This window comes from Fusarium fujikuroi, chromosome FFUJ_chr01, assembly GCF_900079805.1.
Source record: "Fusarium fujikuroi IMI 58289 draft genome, chromosome FFUJ_chr01".
NCBI lineage: Eukaryota > Fungi > Ascomycota > Sordariomycetes > Hypocreales > Nectriaceae > Fusarium > Fusarium fujikuroi.
The window spans coordinates 4177452-4195037 of record NC_036622.1 but is presented as its reverse complement, the minus strand read 5'-3'; the positions used below and the strand labels follow the sequence as shown (position 1 = coordinate 4195037).

The window sequence follows — 17586 nt, the reverse complement described above, 5'->3', positions numbered from 1 at the left end:
ACATTTCAAGCACGTGCTTCCATTGGTCGAATCCAACGGTGTATTCATTCCGCCCAGGCGGGGCCAATGTAAGTAATGCAATACACACCCCTCAAACTCCCCCGCATTTTGCCCCTGGCTCTCCATCCATATTCGCACCTTCGCCTGCTACACCATAACGCTTTCTATAGAATTGAGAATAACCCCTGGACGTATACAGCATCTGCGCTTCCAGATGAGAACTTGATAACATAACCCTCGATTCAACAAACCCTCCCTCAACCATTTGAGAACACCAAAACAAAGAACGGGTACTGTATGACCGCGTCCACCGCCATCCCAAGAAAACAAAGGAAACGCCGCATGTGTCTGTCGTATACATTCGCCCATTAGTCTATGGGCGGTGCAATTCGTTTTAGAACCAATCGTCGATTTCAAAATGAGGCCATCGTGACTGGTCCGTGACTCGCGTCACGCAGATGTCGCCTGACCTTTATCGACCATTGGCCTTTTTACCTCCCGCTTTGAGGCGTTCCTTGCAGTCCTCGCAATACCATTTTGCTACACCAAGTTAGCGTTTAGTTCGCCTGATAGTTCAGTCCTCTTTTGCAACAACTTACCTGTTGATGTTGGTGCGACCTTCAGTCCAACACAGTCCAAATGGAACCATTCGCGGGGACACTCAACAGCATCGCAAGCTACCATCTCACCATAGGACACCCCATTACAGTAACAGTATGTTGGCTCATCTGCATCAACATCACCGTCATCTTCGTCGCCCTGCATGCTGCTGTTCGTGTCTTCTTCGGCCAGTTGAGCAGCAACAGCTGCATGAATGGCAGGTGCAGCTTTCTTCTGATTTTTCTTTCCAGTACCAGTCGTGTCATTGTTCCTCGATGAGCGTGCCCGGGGCTGCACTGCCTCTTGGAACGTTGCCAATGCTGGCGTTGATGGTTTACTGGCGCGCCCGCTCTTTGTTGTGACTGTGGTAGTCTGTGGAACTGGTGGTAGCGACTCGCTCTTGCGATCATTCTCCTCCGGCTTTTTGGTATCCTTCTTGCTGCCAGTCGTAGCAGCGGTGGTGGTTACAGCTGTAGTGGTGGAGGAGGTGGTGGCAGTTGTGGTAGGAGGAGGGACCGGAGGCGTTGATACAGTTTCTGTTTTCTCCGCTTCCTTCTTAGGATTTTCGGTCTTGATCGGTGCACTCGTCTCCTTTGGAGTCTTTAGTTCAGCACCGTTGCGAAGCGCACTAGCTGCTGGAGCTCCAGTGGTTGGTGTGCTAGCTGCATTGCCATTGGGTTTATTAGAAGCCGATGATGTCGGCCTTGCCTTGTTGCTATCCGTATTTACAATCTGTATTGAGTTCTGTCGCGAACGAGTCCGAGCCGGGTTTGGAGTAGGAACCGGTACTGGTGATGCGCGAACAGGGGGTAGCTTTGGCTCAGGTAGCTCGGTGATTACGGGCGACGAGTTGACCGAATTGGATAAACCGGTTACGCCGTTTCTGCTACAGATCATTATGTTAGAACCTGTCTTCGGGGCATCTCCTGCGGATTCTGGGACGTACCTCTTCTTGGACTGGCCGCTCCCCGAAGGGAGAGCTTTTCTCTTCTTAGGTGCCTCGGGTGCGGGAGTTGCTCTAGGACTTGTTGTCTTTGCCTTTGGTGCAGCATTTCCAAAAACCGAGCTCATCGCACGATCTGCTGTCGCCGCAGCACCATTAGTCGTCTTTTCAACCTTGCGTCGCTTCTGTGGCGGGTTGCCATTGTTAGTCGCAGCCGTAGAAATGCCCAGTCCAACATTGGCTGTTTCCGTTGCTGTTACTGTCTTCCGCGATTTGGCTGTCTTCTTTGGAGCTTCAGGCTTGTGTTTACCGTCATGGTCGTCTCCCTCCGATTCGTGGTTATGGGCATTAGAGTGGTTATGATTATTGTTGTGATTTCTCGAATTCTTCTTTGCTTGTACAGCTTGCTTGCGAGCATCGCTTCTAGCGGCTGCCTCGTCAGCAAGAGCCTGCGCAGCTGCAGATATGGCTGCGGCACCGTCGCGCCGTGTTCGATCGACATGAGAGGCCTTGGAGAAGCGATTTTCAGGATATGCCCAATGTGTGGTGCTTCCCCATTTGGCCTCGTCACTAAATTCGCCTTCTAGGTGAGGCCAGACATCTTCAATCCGAGTGAGCTGGGCTTGGAGTGCTTCGTTGGCTGTCGAGATAACGTGGTTCTTTTCTTCGAGCGAGACAAGCATCTCTTGGATCTTGAGCGCGGTCTGGCGAAAGAGGTGACGACGAGGAAGATTGGATGGGTCGAAAACAGCATCCCTGTTCGATTCATCGACTGAAGGTACGCTCTGGACACTATGGTTGAATGCAATACCACTTGAGCTATTCTGCGCACTCATAGGCGCCGAACCAGGAGCATTGGCACTGGATGCCTCGTTGTTCGGACGTGCCTCGGAAACAGGAGCGTTGATGGCAGCTTCAACAAGTCGGAAGAGCTGATCTTCGGGGGTGAAAAGTTTGGCATCAACCTCCTTGAGGAGTGTAAAATGCCGAACGAGTTCCTTTGGGAGTGCAGTTATGGCATCGGCAAAGTGTGTAATCGCAGGGAAAATGTCGATGGGTTGCTCGGCACCGCCGATTGAGTCTCTGCCAGCACCACCTGAACGGCCCAAGTTCGCGATGCTTCGCGGAGGGTTCGTACGAGTCTGACGGACGGGCTGCGACCGGCGGTGCGACGAGTTCTCCGTCGCGGGCGCCTTGACCGACTTCATGGTGAAAAACGCGAAAGAGTAGAGAGAGGACTAAGGCGGCTCGGTCGATCAGTTCGAGATTAGACGGCGGGACGAAGCTGGGGGCAGAAAGTTTGAATCAAGAGAGAGAGGTATGAGGTGGACAGGAAGTAAATAGGCAAGTGACAGTTGGTATCGGCCAGGTAGAAAACAAAAGGCTAGGTCATTTTGCGCTCTGGTGCCATAAGTGGTGAGAAGAATCTGTGTATAATGAGGAGGGGAGAAAAGAGAGCACGCGTAGTAGCAGAAACGAAAGCGGGATGGGATATGGATTGGATGGGCTGTGTCTGTCTTCCACTCCCATTCGATTTTGGAGACTCAGCGCTGCGATTGCCGCGGCGCCCACTCCCCTCGGGGAGCAAGAAAACATCAGACCTTGATATAGGGTGTTAAAATAAACTCGGCAAAAGGTATCCTAAACCTAGTCTAAACTCATGCTAGGCTACCTAAGTCTTTTTGTCATCTAGGATCAAGGTCCTGAGTTTTCTCTCCTCCTCTAGCCACTGTACACGCTGTAACTCTAGGGGGCACAGGACCCGACCTGCAGCCCCGGAGAAACCAGCCCCCGATGACGGAGTAGGTACTTGGCGAAAAAGGCACATGCGACTGAGATCAATGTTGACTTTTAACCAGATTAGTCTCCAAGTTAGCAATTACGCCAAATTCAAAGAGAATGCCGCTGTCTCCCACAATCTCAATTCCATATATGAATGCAATATTCAACTCTTTAGGGGTTAATCAGATACTGATCACGGAGGAATGTCCTACGCCGCGTGGGGTATCAATATCGATAGCCATTTCGTCATAACCTCACATCCATTGGTGATGAAATATCTGTTTACAAAGAACCAGTGCAGAACCAACGCAAACAAGCTTATCTTGTACAAACTAAGAAATTGGTATTAAGAGCGTATTAAAGTCTATCGCTCAGGAACCCCAGCAAAACTAACACCAAAATCTTCAAATTCACACGCCTTTCTCAACCATCCCAATACTGCTTATGATGAATGCTGTTTGGATTTTCTACTCAACCAGGGTATCACTGCCACCAGAATCAAATCACGCTGTAACAGAAGAAGGCCGAACCACTGCCTCGTCGCGATCCTTCTGCTTCTGCCTCCATTGCCACTCGAGCAGAATCCAGATGAAGTCCTTGAGGTCGAAATCAGGCCACAGAGTATCGATGAAGAATATCTGTGTATCCTGATGGCATTGCCAGAGCATGAAGTCGCTGAGGCGCTCCACTCCGCTGGTTCGTACAAAGATATCTAGGGGCGGGTCGTTTGCAGTGTACATGTGCTTGTCCAAGGTCTCGGCTGTAATTGTTTCGGGGTTTGGTAAGCCCGAAAGGCTGGCAGCGCTGTTTCTTGCGCGTAGACGAGGAGGAGGGGAGTCGGGTTGTAGTGTGGGCGATGAGGAATCTCCATCGCTGTCCTTCTTGGCATCATCTCCATCTAATGGTTCGACCTCTTCGGGGAGGACATCCGGGATTGTAGGCAGCCCCTCGCGACCGTCCAGCTGGCGCGAAAGGATCTTCTGTCGAATTCGAGACGGGGAGAAGGGTGTGCTTCGAGGAGGTGTGGGAGCGAGAAACTCTTGCACTGTTGATTTCACTGCAGACGTGATCTCGGCTCGCGAGGTGTATGGGAAGCAGATGTTCAGAACGGCCCTGAATACGCGTTAGCAATTGGTTCACTCCTTCGGATACAATGGACTGACTTATTATTGTGCTTGGTTCTCGCGACAGCCTTGTCGACCACTTCAAGAACGTCGGTTCGGATCATGTCGCGCTGGCCCAAGACGCGCACACGGGCACCGTAACGGTCGAGGATATGGCCATATTTTGTTAGCTGCTCCAGCTTGATCTTGGCCAGCTCCATCAGACCCTCCACTTCATATTTTGGTCGATTGAAGTTCTCAATACTGAAGGCGTATACAGTCACTACCTTGACTCCAGACTTGTAGCAAATTTCCATGATCTAGATTACACGTTAGCACGTCGCACAATTGCGGAATCACGGATAACACACCCTAGCTAGCGCCTCAAATCCTCGGTGATGACCCTCTACCGTCTCCATTCTGTGATTTCGAGCATATCGTCGGTTGCCGTCCATCTCGAAAGAAACATGTTGAGGAATAGGACCTTGCTTGAGGGCGCCAATGAGAAGCTCGCGAAGCTGGCGCATAGCCCATTCTCCAGGAGGAGACTCGACAATTACCCTCCGGAGAAACGATGATATAGCGTCAGACATTGTATTCGTTTTGCGTGCGAGACTTAATTTTGGATAATAATTCAAGGAAAGAAAAAAACTGTCGGGTGGAATAGTGAACGTGTTATCGAGTGTCGCTAGCTTAATTCAGATGGATGTATGTACAACCTAGGCGGTATGAGACGGAATTCGGAATTCGAGAGGAGTCTATGAAAATGGTATACTTGAGAACCAGCTTTAATAATTGATATGGGAAAACGATCGCCAGATGGCAAATAAACGAAGGTGACGACGAATTGACAAGACAGCCACGAAGCCTATGGTGGCGGAGTAGGCATCTGACGATAGGGATGAGGCTTGTTGAGGCGAGGCGTAGGTTGGCTACGTTTGGAACAGGTTGGCACAAGCTTGGCGATTTTTGAAGCAGGGCAGCTTTTCTGTACTTTATTAGGTGCCACCAGGGATGGTCCTGGTCCAATGATTACTCTCTCGACACAGGTGGCTTAACGTCATTTTCAGGAACAGGCGCTGTGTCGTTTATATAACGGCACAGCTGACTGGGGCATGCATGTTTACCACAACGGCACAACCTACCAGTAGCCATTGCAATTAGCCGTGACCTGAGGTTCAGCAAAGATCGGAGTATTCGGGAGAGAAGTCATCATGAGTTGGGTGATTCAGCCCCTAGCAGGGGATCATGGGAGATCGTGTTAGTGGATCGTCTACCCTGGAACCTCGAGATTTTGATGTTGTTCCGAAATTGAGTCCTTTTTCATGTGATTGTAGTTGTCTTCGGGAATAAATATCGATTCGAAAATCTGGTTTGGTTCCATCGTAAATACTAATGAGGCTGGAGCTGTAGCTTCAACGTCTGTATCCAGCAACGCAATAAGTTCAAGCACTAGGTAGGTGTTTTTGCTACCCTCAATCTCATATAGTGCTTCTACCTGTACCTCATATAGGCATAGGCACTGAACATTTGTATGCCCTCTTTCTCGCTTGATATAAGCCGCAGTGGTTGCGCTTCGACTTCTCGATACAGGGTATTCGGTAACACAAAGTAGCGTAACGAACGAAACACATCGAGATTTTATGAGTAGACCTGACGTTGGGTTGCTTTGTTCGTTTTGAACCCACCAGTAAGGCGTTCGCCTAGAATTCATTCAATAGTCGAGAAGGTAACATCATAAATCCATCATCTCAAAGAAAACTTCTGTCCGGAAAGCAATCATCCCATCCGGCCTCAACACGATGATAGCATCATCAAACCTCTTAACAGTCAGTTAAAATCGTCCGTAGCAAAAATTAAATGCCATGAATTTATATCAAAACTCAATTAGCAACATCCAGCATATAAGTCGAGGTTAAATATGCTGTCTCAACGTTGCGTTTGTTGTTATTATGATATGATCCATATTGATGACAGGGAGCGGATCTCCAACATGCTCACATCTGCAGCTGGGCAACACGTACGTACGCATGGGGCACAAGTTTGGAGAAGACAAGGATAAGATGAGAGAATCCTGACCTTCCCCAGCCAAGATTTCCCCAGCTGGGTAAACCGAAAAAACTCAATCTGCATCCTATTGGTATCTCTTGATGTTGTGGATTCTATCGATTTCCCTTGACTCGAGTCTACCAAAAATAGGACATGTCATATTCTGTTTTCATGAGAGAACATGGTTCAGAACCTTGATTCTGACAACAGCGCTCGACTTTTTTCCCCTTGCTAGAAATACGTCATTACCGCATAAAAAAAACCTCAGGGAGCTTGTTAGCGTTGCGGATTAGGTGCTATGAAACGCCACCATGCAAACGCCATGGTTCACAGGCATGTAGAAGCTGTCTCTGCAGTGAACGCTTCATGACTCTCGTATAAGAGAAATTATGTGTAACATGACAGGATTGTTTCTCTCTTGTGTACCATGCAGTGTTTCTCCTGTTGACAGAGCATTCTCATACCAGAGAAGACTTTAATGCTCTCATCCAGCTGTGAGCCCGCCGAGTGATGGCCGATGATGGTGTTGTTGGTGGAGTTGAAGAGCCCAGGTCCATGTCTAACCGCCTGTTGCTAACTGTAGAGTTCAATGTCACTCTACTGCAAGAGCTGGCAGGTCTAGTACCTATTCAGAGACAAATACCCATGTCTGGAGAAGGGCGGAGGATATGCAGCGGCCGCTGATACAATCGGTTGGTCAGCGATCCTCGCTGCACCATGTGCCATGTGCTATCCTTGGGTTATCTGTAAAGCTAGGAACAAAAAAAAAACATCTTCAACGAGATAGGAGGAAGCCACAATAGGTAGACAGCAAAGACGGCCAAACTTAGGTAGTCCAAGCCTCAGGCACAACCGAGACTATCATTCTTGATCCTACCCACCATCGTCGATCCCGTGTGTCTTGTTTGTCTCGCTTTTTTGGTCGGATGTAGACTAAGGACTAACCTTGAGAGAGCTGTTTTTCTTACGAGGTCTCTTTTCTTCTAATCTCTCACCTCCTCTTCCTCCTCCTCCTCTTCTCTTCATCCTCTCCTCACCAGAGGAGGCTCACCTACACTCTCGAAGCCTCTTGTCATCGTCTTTCATCTGTTACTCTGCTATTCTTCCCCTCTCCGCTTCCCCACACGCTCCAATTGACCTCATCATCCCCCACCAAAGTAAACCGTTGCTACCCCTCGTCGATCGTCGCCCGTGCTTCCCGCCCCTCGTCGAGCTCTAGTCGAGCTTCACTCTGAGCCATGGTTGTTCATGACGGTCACGAATACCTCACCGAGGAAGAGAGACGCCTCAAGGAGGATCGCGATCGCACCAAGTACTGGAAGAAATGGGGCCCTTATGTTGCTGAGAGACAATGGGCTACAGGCATGTGATTCTGACAGTGGTCAACCAGGACCAGTCATGATAAGTCAATTGCTAACCAACGCAAAGTCCGAGAGGATTATAGTCACGATGGAGACGCCTGGAGTCGTGAGTAACCGTTTTTAATGTCGCATCTCATCACCGGCACTAACGAGCTACGCCAGACTTCCCTCACGACCACGCTCGATCGCGCGCATTCCGTTGGGGTGAAGACGGTATCGCTGGTGTCTGCGATACCCACGGCTTCCAAAACATTGGCTTCAGCTTCTGGAACGAGGAAGAGTTAGTCAAATGTCATCGCAGGATAATGAACCACGATTGCTAATGAATCTACAGTGAATTCCTCAAGGAGCGTCTCTTTGGCCTCTCAAATCCCCAGGGCAACCATGGCGAGAGTGTAAAAGAGGCTCACTTCCACGTCGATAATACCCCTGTCAGTCATCTTCGCATCTCACTTTCATTCAATTGGCCTGCTAACGATTTGATTAGACTGTAATCCGCCAGATTTCCAAAAATTCACTCTAAGCTGACCAGTCATGATAGCACTCTTACATGAAATTCCTTTACAAATATCCACAGAAAAAGTTCCCTTACAAAGATCTGATCGACGAAAACGCTCGACGAGGAAAGGAAGACAAAGAATACCAGATCACCGATACCGGGGTCTTCGACGAGGACAGGTACTGGGACATCTTCATCGAGACTGCGAAAGAGACCGATGACCCCGATGAGATCCTCTTCCGAGTTACTGCCTGGAACCGAGGCCCTGACCCTGCGCCTCTTCACATCATTCCCCAGGTTTGGTTCCGCAATACCTGGAGCTGGGGTCGAGAGCCTGAGGAGAAGAAGCCATCGATTAGATACGTCGACGAGAATGTGGCCAAGTCTAACCACTGGAGCTTGGGTGAGCGACACTTCTTGTGCTCCCCTTCACCCGGTGTTGGCTCGAGCGGCGACGATGTGATGCCCAAATTCATGTTCACTGAAAACGATACCAACTTCAAGGCTCTCTATGATCAAAAGAACAAGCAACCCTATGTCAAGGATGCGTTCCACCGATACATCGTCGACGGAGAGAAGGAGGCTGTTAACCCTGCCAAGACTGGCACAAAATGCGCTGCATGGTTCAACTTTAACGAAGACGGCGGTGTTAACCCTGGCGAATGTGCTGGTAAGTACTATTGATTCCAAGCTACATAAAATGCAACTAACTCCCGGTTTAGTCGTTCGATTCCGTTTTACCAGGAGAGACGACAACTACCTCGACGAGGAAGACTTCGATGATGTTATTGAGACCCGCAAGGAGGAGGCCGATGAGTTCTACTACAGACTCAGTCCTCTACCCATGGCAGATGATTTGCGCAATATCCAGCGACAAGCTTTCTCCGGCATGATGTGGACTAAGCAACATTATCACTTCATCTGGGATCACTGGGCGAATGGTGACCCTACTATGCCGCCACCTCCAGCTTCCCGGAAAGACATCAGAAACTCGGCCTGGAAACATATGCACTGCGACGACATTCTATCCATGCCCGATTCATGGGAGTATCCTTTCTTTGCTGCTTGGGATAGTGCCTTTCACTGTATTCCGTTGGCCATGATTGACCCCGACTTTGCCAAGAAGCAGCTTGATTTGTTCACTCGAGAGTGGTACTGTCATCCCAATGGACAGTTGCCAGCGTAAGTGACTTGCTCTGCTTGATACCTAGAACGTCATGTGCTGACATCTCTCCAGATACGAATGGAACTTTGGTGATGTGAACCCACCAGTCCATGCATGGGCGACTTTCAGAACGTTCAAAATTGAGCGCAAGATGTATGGCCGTCAGGACTTGGACTTCCTAGAGCGCGTGTTCCAGAAGCTACTCCTCAACTTCACCTGGTGGGTGAATCGTAAGGATGCCGATGGCAAGAACGTGTTCGAAGGAGGTTTCTTGGGCCTAGACAATATTGGCTTGTTCAACCGCTCAGAGCCCCTGCCCACTGGCGGTGTCCTAGAGCAAGCCGACAGTACTGGATGGATGGCGTTCTACTGTCTTTCTATGCTCAACATTGCTCTTGAGCTGGCCAAGCATCGCCGAATCTACGAGGATATCGCATCCAAGTTCTTCGAGCACTTCATCTTCATTAGTGATGCGATGACCTTCAGAACCGGCCACAAGGACGAAAAGTCCCTATGGAATGAGGAGGATGGCTTCTACTATGATGCCATTTCCTGGGGCGGCCCCTGGATCCAGCAGCTGCCCGTCCGATCGCTTGTGGGCTTGATCCCTCTTTATGCGACCATTACTCTGGAACCAGAGTTGATCAACAGGCTCCCTTCTTTCAAGAAGAGAGTTGACTGGTTCATTGAGAACCGATGCGATCTCGCTGAGAGAAACATGGCCAGTATCCGAAAGCGAGGTAAGGGCAACCGTATTCTGTTGTCCATCGTGAGCAAGGACCGATTGGAGAAGATCCTCAAACGCATGCTCGACGAGGACGAGTTCTTCAGTGACCACGGTATTCGCTCACTCTCCAAGTTTCACAAGGAGAACCCATTCTCCATGGACGTAAACGGCCAGAAGTTCTGTGTTGGATACGTGCCGGGTGACTCAGATAGTGGTCTGTTTGGCGGCAACAGCAACTGGAGAGGTCCTATTTGGCTCTGCGTCAACTTCCTGCTTGTGGAATCCCTGCAACGTTTCTTCCTCTTTTACGGACCAGACTTCCAGGTAGAGTGCCCGACTGGTAGTGGCGATTACATGCACCTGGGCAAGGTATCTGAAGAGATTCAGCACCGTTTGCAGCACCTCTTCGCCCGTACCGATGATGGAAGGCGCAGCATCAACGGCGGTGATGATCGTCTTGACTTTGATGAGCACTGGAAGGATTACCTTTGGTTCCACGAATTCTTCGATGGTGATAACGGCCGTGGTCTGGGAGCTACTCACCAGTGTGGATGGACTGGACTGATTGCTCGCATGATTCATGATACTGGGTATGTTTTTTGTAATCTTCTTGTGATGAAGCAGTGTACTGACCTTTATAGCGTCAACTGCCGCCTTCCTCATACTCCTCGCACGCCTTCAATTGCCATGGGTCATTACTTTGACGACATCTTCCATCGAAGCGTCGAGACGGGTGTTCCTCACTCTGGTATGCCTCGCATCAGGCGGTCGTCCACAGCTCGGTCCATCGGTGCCCGTAGTGACTTTGACGATGATACTCGCTCTGTGACCAACTCGATCTATCACGATGATCCGGATCGAGCCAGGGAGCGCACTGAAGCCGATGCTCACATGCACAGCTACGTCTCCGAGCAGCTTGAGAGGTACAGAGATGACAAGAAGGATGGAAACTATGAGCATGATGACGAGTTCGAGACTAAAGCATAGGAGGCTTGCACGGTTATTGGGTGAAGTGAAAGATTGGTGCTGTCAAGAGGAAGGAATAGGTAATTGGGCGTTCTGAAAAGCAGGCCTGGCCAATTGTGCCGTGTTCGGAGTAGCAGGGTATCCTGAGTTTATGGGCTTAGACATATCATCCAGCAATCCAAGTAGTCATGATACAGTAGAATTCTTCTTTCGTATTGTTGTCCGTGATGAATATTCAATGACATCACATTATAGCAATACATGATAAATTTGTTCAAGTCACTGAGATGAGTTATTTGATGGGGATGAAGATTTCGATTCTGTGTGAGCTCGTCTTCCAAGTCACAGAGATTCATCGTTTTTTTCTCTTTCTTTTTACAACAGACAGACAAACTGAAAGTCATCACGCCGAACAAAGAGAATTCAATTGGGGAACTGCTTTATTGCATGCCCTGTTCACACCCCTCCTACACTATTCTTTCCATCGACGCTCTCCCCATTCTTCTCCTCCAGCCCGGGGATACAACAGCAATTAGGCTTGGAAGACTCAAAAAGAAACAGGCAGAAGAGAGGCCCCAGAAGCCGACGGGCAAGCCGCTTAGAGCTGGTTTTGCGTGGTGACGAATCCCACGAGACGAGGCAAAGGAGACACTAAATAGAGTTTGTATACTATGTTGGTGGTTTTACAGAGTGTCCGTGAGGAGCTTGTTCATCTTGGCGATGCGGGAAGACACGCTGAGGTCGATGGTTCGGTCACCGATCTCAACGACGAGTCCACCAACAATCTCGGGGTTAACCTGGGGGAAGGGGTTAGGGCTTGAGTCGTGGTGATGGTATGGTCTAGACATACCTCGTTGGTGACCTTGAGCTTCTGGCCCTGGCTGACGTAGGCAGACTTGGAGACGGCAGTCTCCAATCGGTTGAGTGTTCGCTTGTCGAGAGCCTAGAGACGACAATGTCAGTCCATTGTCCTTTATGTTCCATGCCGTGATGTCTGTCTGTTCATCCATCCTCGTCATATGCCTAATATCGATATGCTGTGACGTAGCTTCCTACTTCCAATCCATGTCGATTCATATATGCCCAAACGTACCTGAGCGCTGGTAACAGTGAGCTCAACCTCACCGCGGGCGGCAGAGATGATGGAAGAGAACTTCTCAACAACACCGGGGATAAGTCCAAGTCGGTTGTTCTCGGCGAGGGTGGCGAGGAAGTTCTTGACGGTCTCGTCCTTGGCGTTGATCTGCTTCTCGAGCTCCTGGACGATGGCCTTCTTGTCGGCCGGGGTGAGGGTCGGGGCGGACAGGACGGTGGCGAGCTTGGGGTCCTTCTCGATGAGAGCGCCGAGTCTGTTCAGGGCATCGGCAGCGGCGTCGATGCTCGAGGTCTTGACGGCAGCAGTGTACTAAATTGACGCAAAAGAAAAAATTGCGTGTCAGCGACGACGCGATTCCAATTGAGCTTTCTGTGCCATGGCGAGGGGAGTGCAATTGGCCTACAAAGCCAATTGACACATGAAAGGTTCGAGGTACGGTGCTTTCTTCATTGTAGGTGGTGCATTATTACCAGAGCAGTAGCATAAGTGCCATCAACGCCGAAGACGGAAATCGGGGGCTTGACTTCGGTCGTGGCAGCGGCAGCGAAGGATCGGACGGGGGCGGCTCGGAGGGCGAGGGCTCGCTGAGGAGCGGCGACTCGGACGGCGCGGAGAACCTGTCGCGAGAACATGACGGCGGCTTCTTTGACGAGGACGAGGAGGAGGGAGATGAGAAGAAGGGTGTGATGGTAGATGTTCGGCTTCAATTCACTTGGAGGTTGTTGCTAGCCTGGGGTCTCGGCAATTTTCGGGCGCTCGATGCCTTACGTCCGTTCCAGGCATCCACTTTCTGATTACATAACTCAACATCAGATATCAAATATCAGACATCTGCAACTCTTGGCTCTTGAGTTTCCATCAGAGAAGGTCAGTCGGTTCATTGGATACTGAAGGAAATGACTTTCTGTTTCCTCAGGACGTATTCTTGTTAATGCACATGCAAGTTACTATAGTGCGGAACCCCCAATGACGCAGAACGGCTAACAACCTGCTCCCTATCAATCATGATCATACAGCCAAACAGCTTCTCACACTCTAGAATCTTTCCACAAACGCCCAAAACTCCCAATTGCTAAGTGTCAGTCCCTTCACACTCAAACTTCTCCTAGTCGCTCTTGAGCATGCTGTCCACCAGATCACCAAGAGGACCCCAGTAATCTCTACCACTCGCCAGGCCGTGCTCATCAACAAACAGCACGTACTGCTTGAAGCTTGTGTTGAGGTGCGGCTCGAGTCCGAGCTCACGAATCACGGGGTAGTGATGGCAGTAGATATGTGCATATACACGGTACATGCGTTTAAAGATCTGGCGAACCAGTGCTGGGAATGATTTGGGGAAGGGTACGCCTGGTGAACATTAGTGTAAGTGCCCAAGACTATAAAAAGGTCCAATGCATACCGATCTTGCTGGGCAAGACTTGTTCGTTGTCAATATTCGCCTGCACCCATGACATGAGTTGCTCGATGTATGCTGGCGCAGGCATCTTGGTTGGACGCTTGTAGTTCTCATTGTCTTGCCACAAATACTCGAACCTAGCCCAGTCAGTTTCTGAGTTGTATTTGGCTTAGGAAAGCGTACTCATCAGTAGCCTTCATTTCAGGGCATGACTGTGGTGAGCAGAACTCGGTGATGGCACCGTAGAGAAGGTTGATCTGGTTATAGAAGTCCACCACTGAGCCATCAAATTAGCCACGCTTCCTCATAAAGATCAATTTTTGGCAAACTTACTGTTGACAGCTAACCATTCATTCTCATCCTCGCCTTCTGGAAGCTTGACAACCTTGCGCAAGCTGCCACCGCCGAGCGTCACCTCAGCATATTGTCGCAACTGATAGCTGGCCGAGCCGCCCTTGCCCACGCGCGGCCGGAACTGGTTTCTCGTCCGCTGGTTACTGTTCACCAAAGTTCCCGGATTAGCAAGTGTCAACTCATCCACAAACATCAGAGGTTCTCCTGATAGGGAGACGGGTATAATGGTCGTTTCCAACTGCTGCATCGTCAGGAGCGACTTCGGGTTCAAGTATCGAAACATGCTGGCGGTGTGCGGCGGCGAACACGGAGACTCCATGGTTAAGGTGTTTAGGAACAATGTAGAGAGACTAACACGGTAGTTAAGAAGGCTTGAGCCATTGTGAGCGGCGATTTCGACGAGGTCTCAAAAGGTCGAGTTGCGATGCTGTTGCATTCCAGCGGTTAGCGGGGCAATCAATCATGGGTTATAGTGAGGGGAGACAAACAAGGCTGGGTAAAATGAGACAGATACCTATAATCTTTCTCGTGAATAATTAGATGCGATATTGCAGAATCGTAAACTGCTAGGATGGTGCTTTTGGTATATTGTTTTGGTAAGGGGTTGCGGCTGAACCTTATTGCTGAGGGTGATAGGGCAAAGGTGCAATAGGTAAGGTTGAGTTGTACGTGATCGATGGCGTAGGACAGTTGCACTGTTTACTCTATTTCCTGATTGGTTTGGTTGCTACGGAGCCTGGTCATCTAACGAACCCCACCACTACCTACCTACGCTGCCACTGAAGCTTGATGCCAGTGCCAGTGTAGCCCGTGCATTTGACGATTGAATTTCATGGCTGGTCAAACTATGATTATCATGACACTGTTTATTACGGCTCTTTCGAGGGCGGCTTGCATGTATTCGAATTAAGACTGAGTATTTTAAATATATGCCGTAGCCATTGCCGGCTCTACTAGATTAGGGATGGCTGTGCTCTAATATTTGTGATTGCGTACACCACTTCATCTATATAAATTTGACTTCAATCACCATCTTCCTCCACGGCCTCTCCCTTGCCAGCTTCCTCGTCCTCTCCCGCCCCTCCCGCCCCTCCCGCCCCCGCGACCTCTGCCACGACCAGAGAATCGTTGATCAGTTTTGGGCGGTCCCTGTGCTTTCCGCTGTCGCCTCTCTGCATCTGTGGCATCCCATATATTTGCTAGTCCCATAAGTTCACAGAAAGCCGCCGTCTGAGGGCTTGTGTACTCCTCTGGCTGCTCGTTAACAATCTCGGGAGCACCTGGTACGTGAGGCGGTGCTGTGATCTCAAAGTTGTAAGGGACATCTAGCTTTCCACTCTTGATAATATTTTCCTCGATCCATTCTCTCTCTTTTTCGACGAGGGGCAGATAATGCTCTTCCCCAAGATCAGGAGGCGCCTGTACACTTCGGTCACCAATAATCAAGGAGTCATGGAAGACGCGAGTGATTGCGAGCCATTCTGGATCGTATTTTAACCTCCAGCGAGGTGATTCTTGGGATGGGGGATACTCAGAACTCGTCTCTGGCTTGAAAGGTTGAATCTCGCACAATTGTAGATAGTGTCTATGCCCTTCGCACTTGTCCAGGGCAAGAAATCGAACCTCTTTGTTCGTGATCTCAGGAGGTACTGGTTGACCTGGTGTTTTCTTTGGTTGAGGCCGAGCAAACGATGCTGGAAGCTGCGCCCTTAGCTCATCCGACACTTCATTTGATGCCTCTGGAGCTTCTTTCGTCTCAGCCTCACTCTTCTCGACTTCTGCAACGGGTTCAGCCTTGGAACCCTCGTCATCATCATCATCATCATCCATATCCAAGTCTATTTCGTCAGGGTTCACCTCTGTAGCTGGGGCTGGGGCAGGGGCAGAAGCAGGAACAGGAACGAGAACTTCCTTGCTCTCCTGGGTCACAGGCTCGGCGTCTTTGTATACCTTGACCGCAGCGAACCTGACGTGCATGTGTGCTGAGAACCAGTAAGGAGGTCGCAGGCGATCCATGACATACTCTGCTGCAACGTTACCAAGGGTACCATCTATGGACTCCTGTTTAAAGAAAGGCTTCTTTTTGAAGAGCTCTGCATGATCCCCATGCCACTCAACTGCACGAGGCCAGTCGTGACTAAGGCCGATATCCACCTGAGTCCGTACTTGAAGCATTTTCCGGACGTCGAATTCTCGAATGTGGTACCACGACTTAACGTCATCACCGCTGAATGGAAGCCTCTCGTGATGTGGCTTTCGATAGTCAAATCCTTTCCAGATACCAGACAATCCAGCGATGCGCAGTGGGCCGAAGCGCAAGATATTGGCAGCACCCATGTAATAGATATTGGGTGCTACCCAGCCTCCATAATAAAGCTCCCAGAGATGTGAACTGGCTTCGTGGTTTCCAGCAATGAATATTGTTAGATAGGGTGCTTTTTGTTCACCAGAGTAGTACCTGGGAAAATCTCCTAGGCGTCGATACTTGACAGGGCAAGACATGATGCTCAAATCTGCAGCATTTCGTACGGACTGCGACGCGGTGTGAGCAAACTAATGGAAAGGGCATTGAAGCTGAACGTGAGCTGGAAATACCTGAAAATCACCTCCAATGATGAGAATATCAACGCCATCCCATCCACGTTGCTTACAAGACTCTTCCACTGAGGCGTAGATTGCATCTAACGTGCCATGGCCCTTGGGTTGTTAATGCCATCTCGATTTCTCGATTGCTCGAGGAAACTCACACATCCTTCTACTGCAACTCGGACGCCCTGCGTCTCGAATGTGTTTGCAGCCATTCTTTTGTGTTGACGTGAACTTGTAGTTGTAGATGGAAAGTTGAGGCTGAGTGGGTTCACAGACAGAAGCTGCTTTCCTTTATGGGCAAGCAACTGCTTACAGCGATAACACCAAGCAATGGATCATTTAGTCCCACGCTTTCCTGCCTAAAACAATGACTCAGATATTGAAATGAGACAACCGTTTATATCACATCAGCTCAAGGCTTAATAGTCATTTTTTCTCTATTGGAGGCATGGCAGCGCTACCAATTGGTCCTGGGTATCCACCATGCTGAGATGTACACAGCAGAAGAACCACCAAGCACAAGGATACCCAGCCTCTTGATGTGAGTCAGTGGATCAAGGACGAGTCTTTGCTTGGGGCAGTGACCATTGAGTGGTAATGCTTGATCATGAGTCCACACATCCTTGTCTTTCATGCCGCATCCGTCAAGTTAAGTGAATCTTATGTACGATGGACTACTCCTTCCCTGCCTTCTTGTGGGATTACTCCTAGAGTGCATCAAGTGCAGAACATTGATGACATACATTGAAAAGTCTCACTTAAAACAATTTTACAATCAAGAAATGTTGCCCTTCAGAAAAAGCGAAAGCTCAATGCGTCAACTGAGTAACGCAGAGTGAGAGGGTTACTTTAATCTTCCATCTCTAATAGACGTTCGACTCACGGAGGAGTGAAGAGAAGAACGCATATGCTGAAATGGTGACAAGTCACAGTTAGGTATGTTGGCATCGGAATCA

General features: G+C 49.6%; 6 protein-coding genes; 1 reads left to right on the top strand and 5 right to left on the bottom strand.

Moving 5' to 3' along the window:
- Nucleotides 1-472: 472 nt before the first annotated feature.
- Nucleotides 473-2751, bottom strand: FFUJ_00799 (related to p33ING1b (ING1) protein; the record flags this gene model as incomplete). XM_023571040.1 has 3 exons in its annotated part: nucleotides 473-540; nucleotides 600-1486; nucleotides 1547-2751. 3 exons carry the CDS (start codon nucleotides 2749-2751, stop codon nucleotides 473-475), a joined length of 2160 nt encoding a protein of 719 aa, XP_023424713.1.
- A 1077-nt stretch (nucleotides 2752-3828) lies between these two features.
- On the bottom strand, nucleotides 3829-5021 carry FFUJ_00800 (probable cis-prenyltransferase; the record flags this gene model as incomplete). XM_023571029.1 has 3 exons in its annotated part: nucleotides 3829-4438; nucleotides 4489-4748; nucleotides 4800-5021. The coding sequence occupies 3 exons, from the start codon at nucleotides 5019-5021 to the stop codon at nucleotides 3829-3831; spliced, it is 1092 nt and encodes a 363-aa protein (XP_023424712.1).
- Nucleotides 5022-7715: 2694 nt separating this feature from the next.
- On the top strand, nucleotides 7716-11216 carry FFUJ_00801 (probable glucosidase I; the record flags this gene model as incomplete). XM_023571018.1 has 8 exons in its annotated part: nucleotides 7716-7843; nucleotides 7922-7944; nucleotides 8001-8118; nucleotides 8173-8269; nucleotides 8380-9007; nucleotides 9060-9519; nucleotides 9575-10819; nucleotides 10871-11216. 8 exons carry the CDS (start codon nucleotides 7716-7718, stop codon nucleotides 11214-11216), a joined length of 3045 nt encoding a protein of 1014 aa, XP_023424711.1.
- Nucleotides 11217-11878: 662 nt separating this feature from the next.
- Nucleotides 11879-12923, bottom strand: FFUJ_00802 (probable oligomycin sensitivity conferring protein (ATP5); the record flags this gene model as incomplete). XM_023571007.1 has 4 exons in its annotated part: nucleotides 11879-11992; nucleotides 12046-12138; nucleotides 12289-12600; nucleotides 12762-12923. 4 exons carry the CDS (start codon nucleotides 12921-12923, stop codon nucleotides 11879-11881), a joined length of 681 nt encoding a protein of 226 aa, XP_023424710.1.
- Nucleotides 12924-13396: 473 nt separating this feature from the next.
- Nucleotides 13397-14360, bottom strand: FFUJ_00803 (probable MOB1 protein; the record flags this gene model as incomplete). XM_023570996.1 has 4 exons in its annotated part: nucleotides 13397-13638; nucleotides 13691-13824; nucleotides 13871-13964; nucleotides 14021-14360. The coding sequence occupies 4 exons, from the start codon at nucleotides 14358-14360 to the stop codon at nucleotides 13397-13399; spliced, it is 810 nt and encodes a 269-aa protein (XP_023424709.1).
- Nucleotides 14361-15067: 707 nt separating this feature from the next.
- On the bottom strand, nucleotides 15068-16842 carry FFUJ_00804 (related to lariat-debranching enzyme; the record flags this gene model as incomplete). XM_023570985.1 has 3 exons in its annotated part: nucleotides 15068-16573; nucleotides 16637-16738; nucleotides 16789-16842. 3 exons carry the CDS (start codon nucleotides 16840-16842, stop codon nucleotides 15068-15070), a joined length of 1662 nt encoding a protein of 553 aa, XP_023424708.1.
- Between the last annotated feature and the right edge of the window lie 744 nt (nucleotides 16843-17586).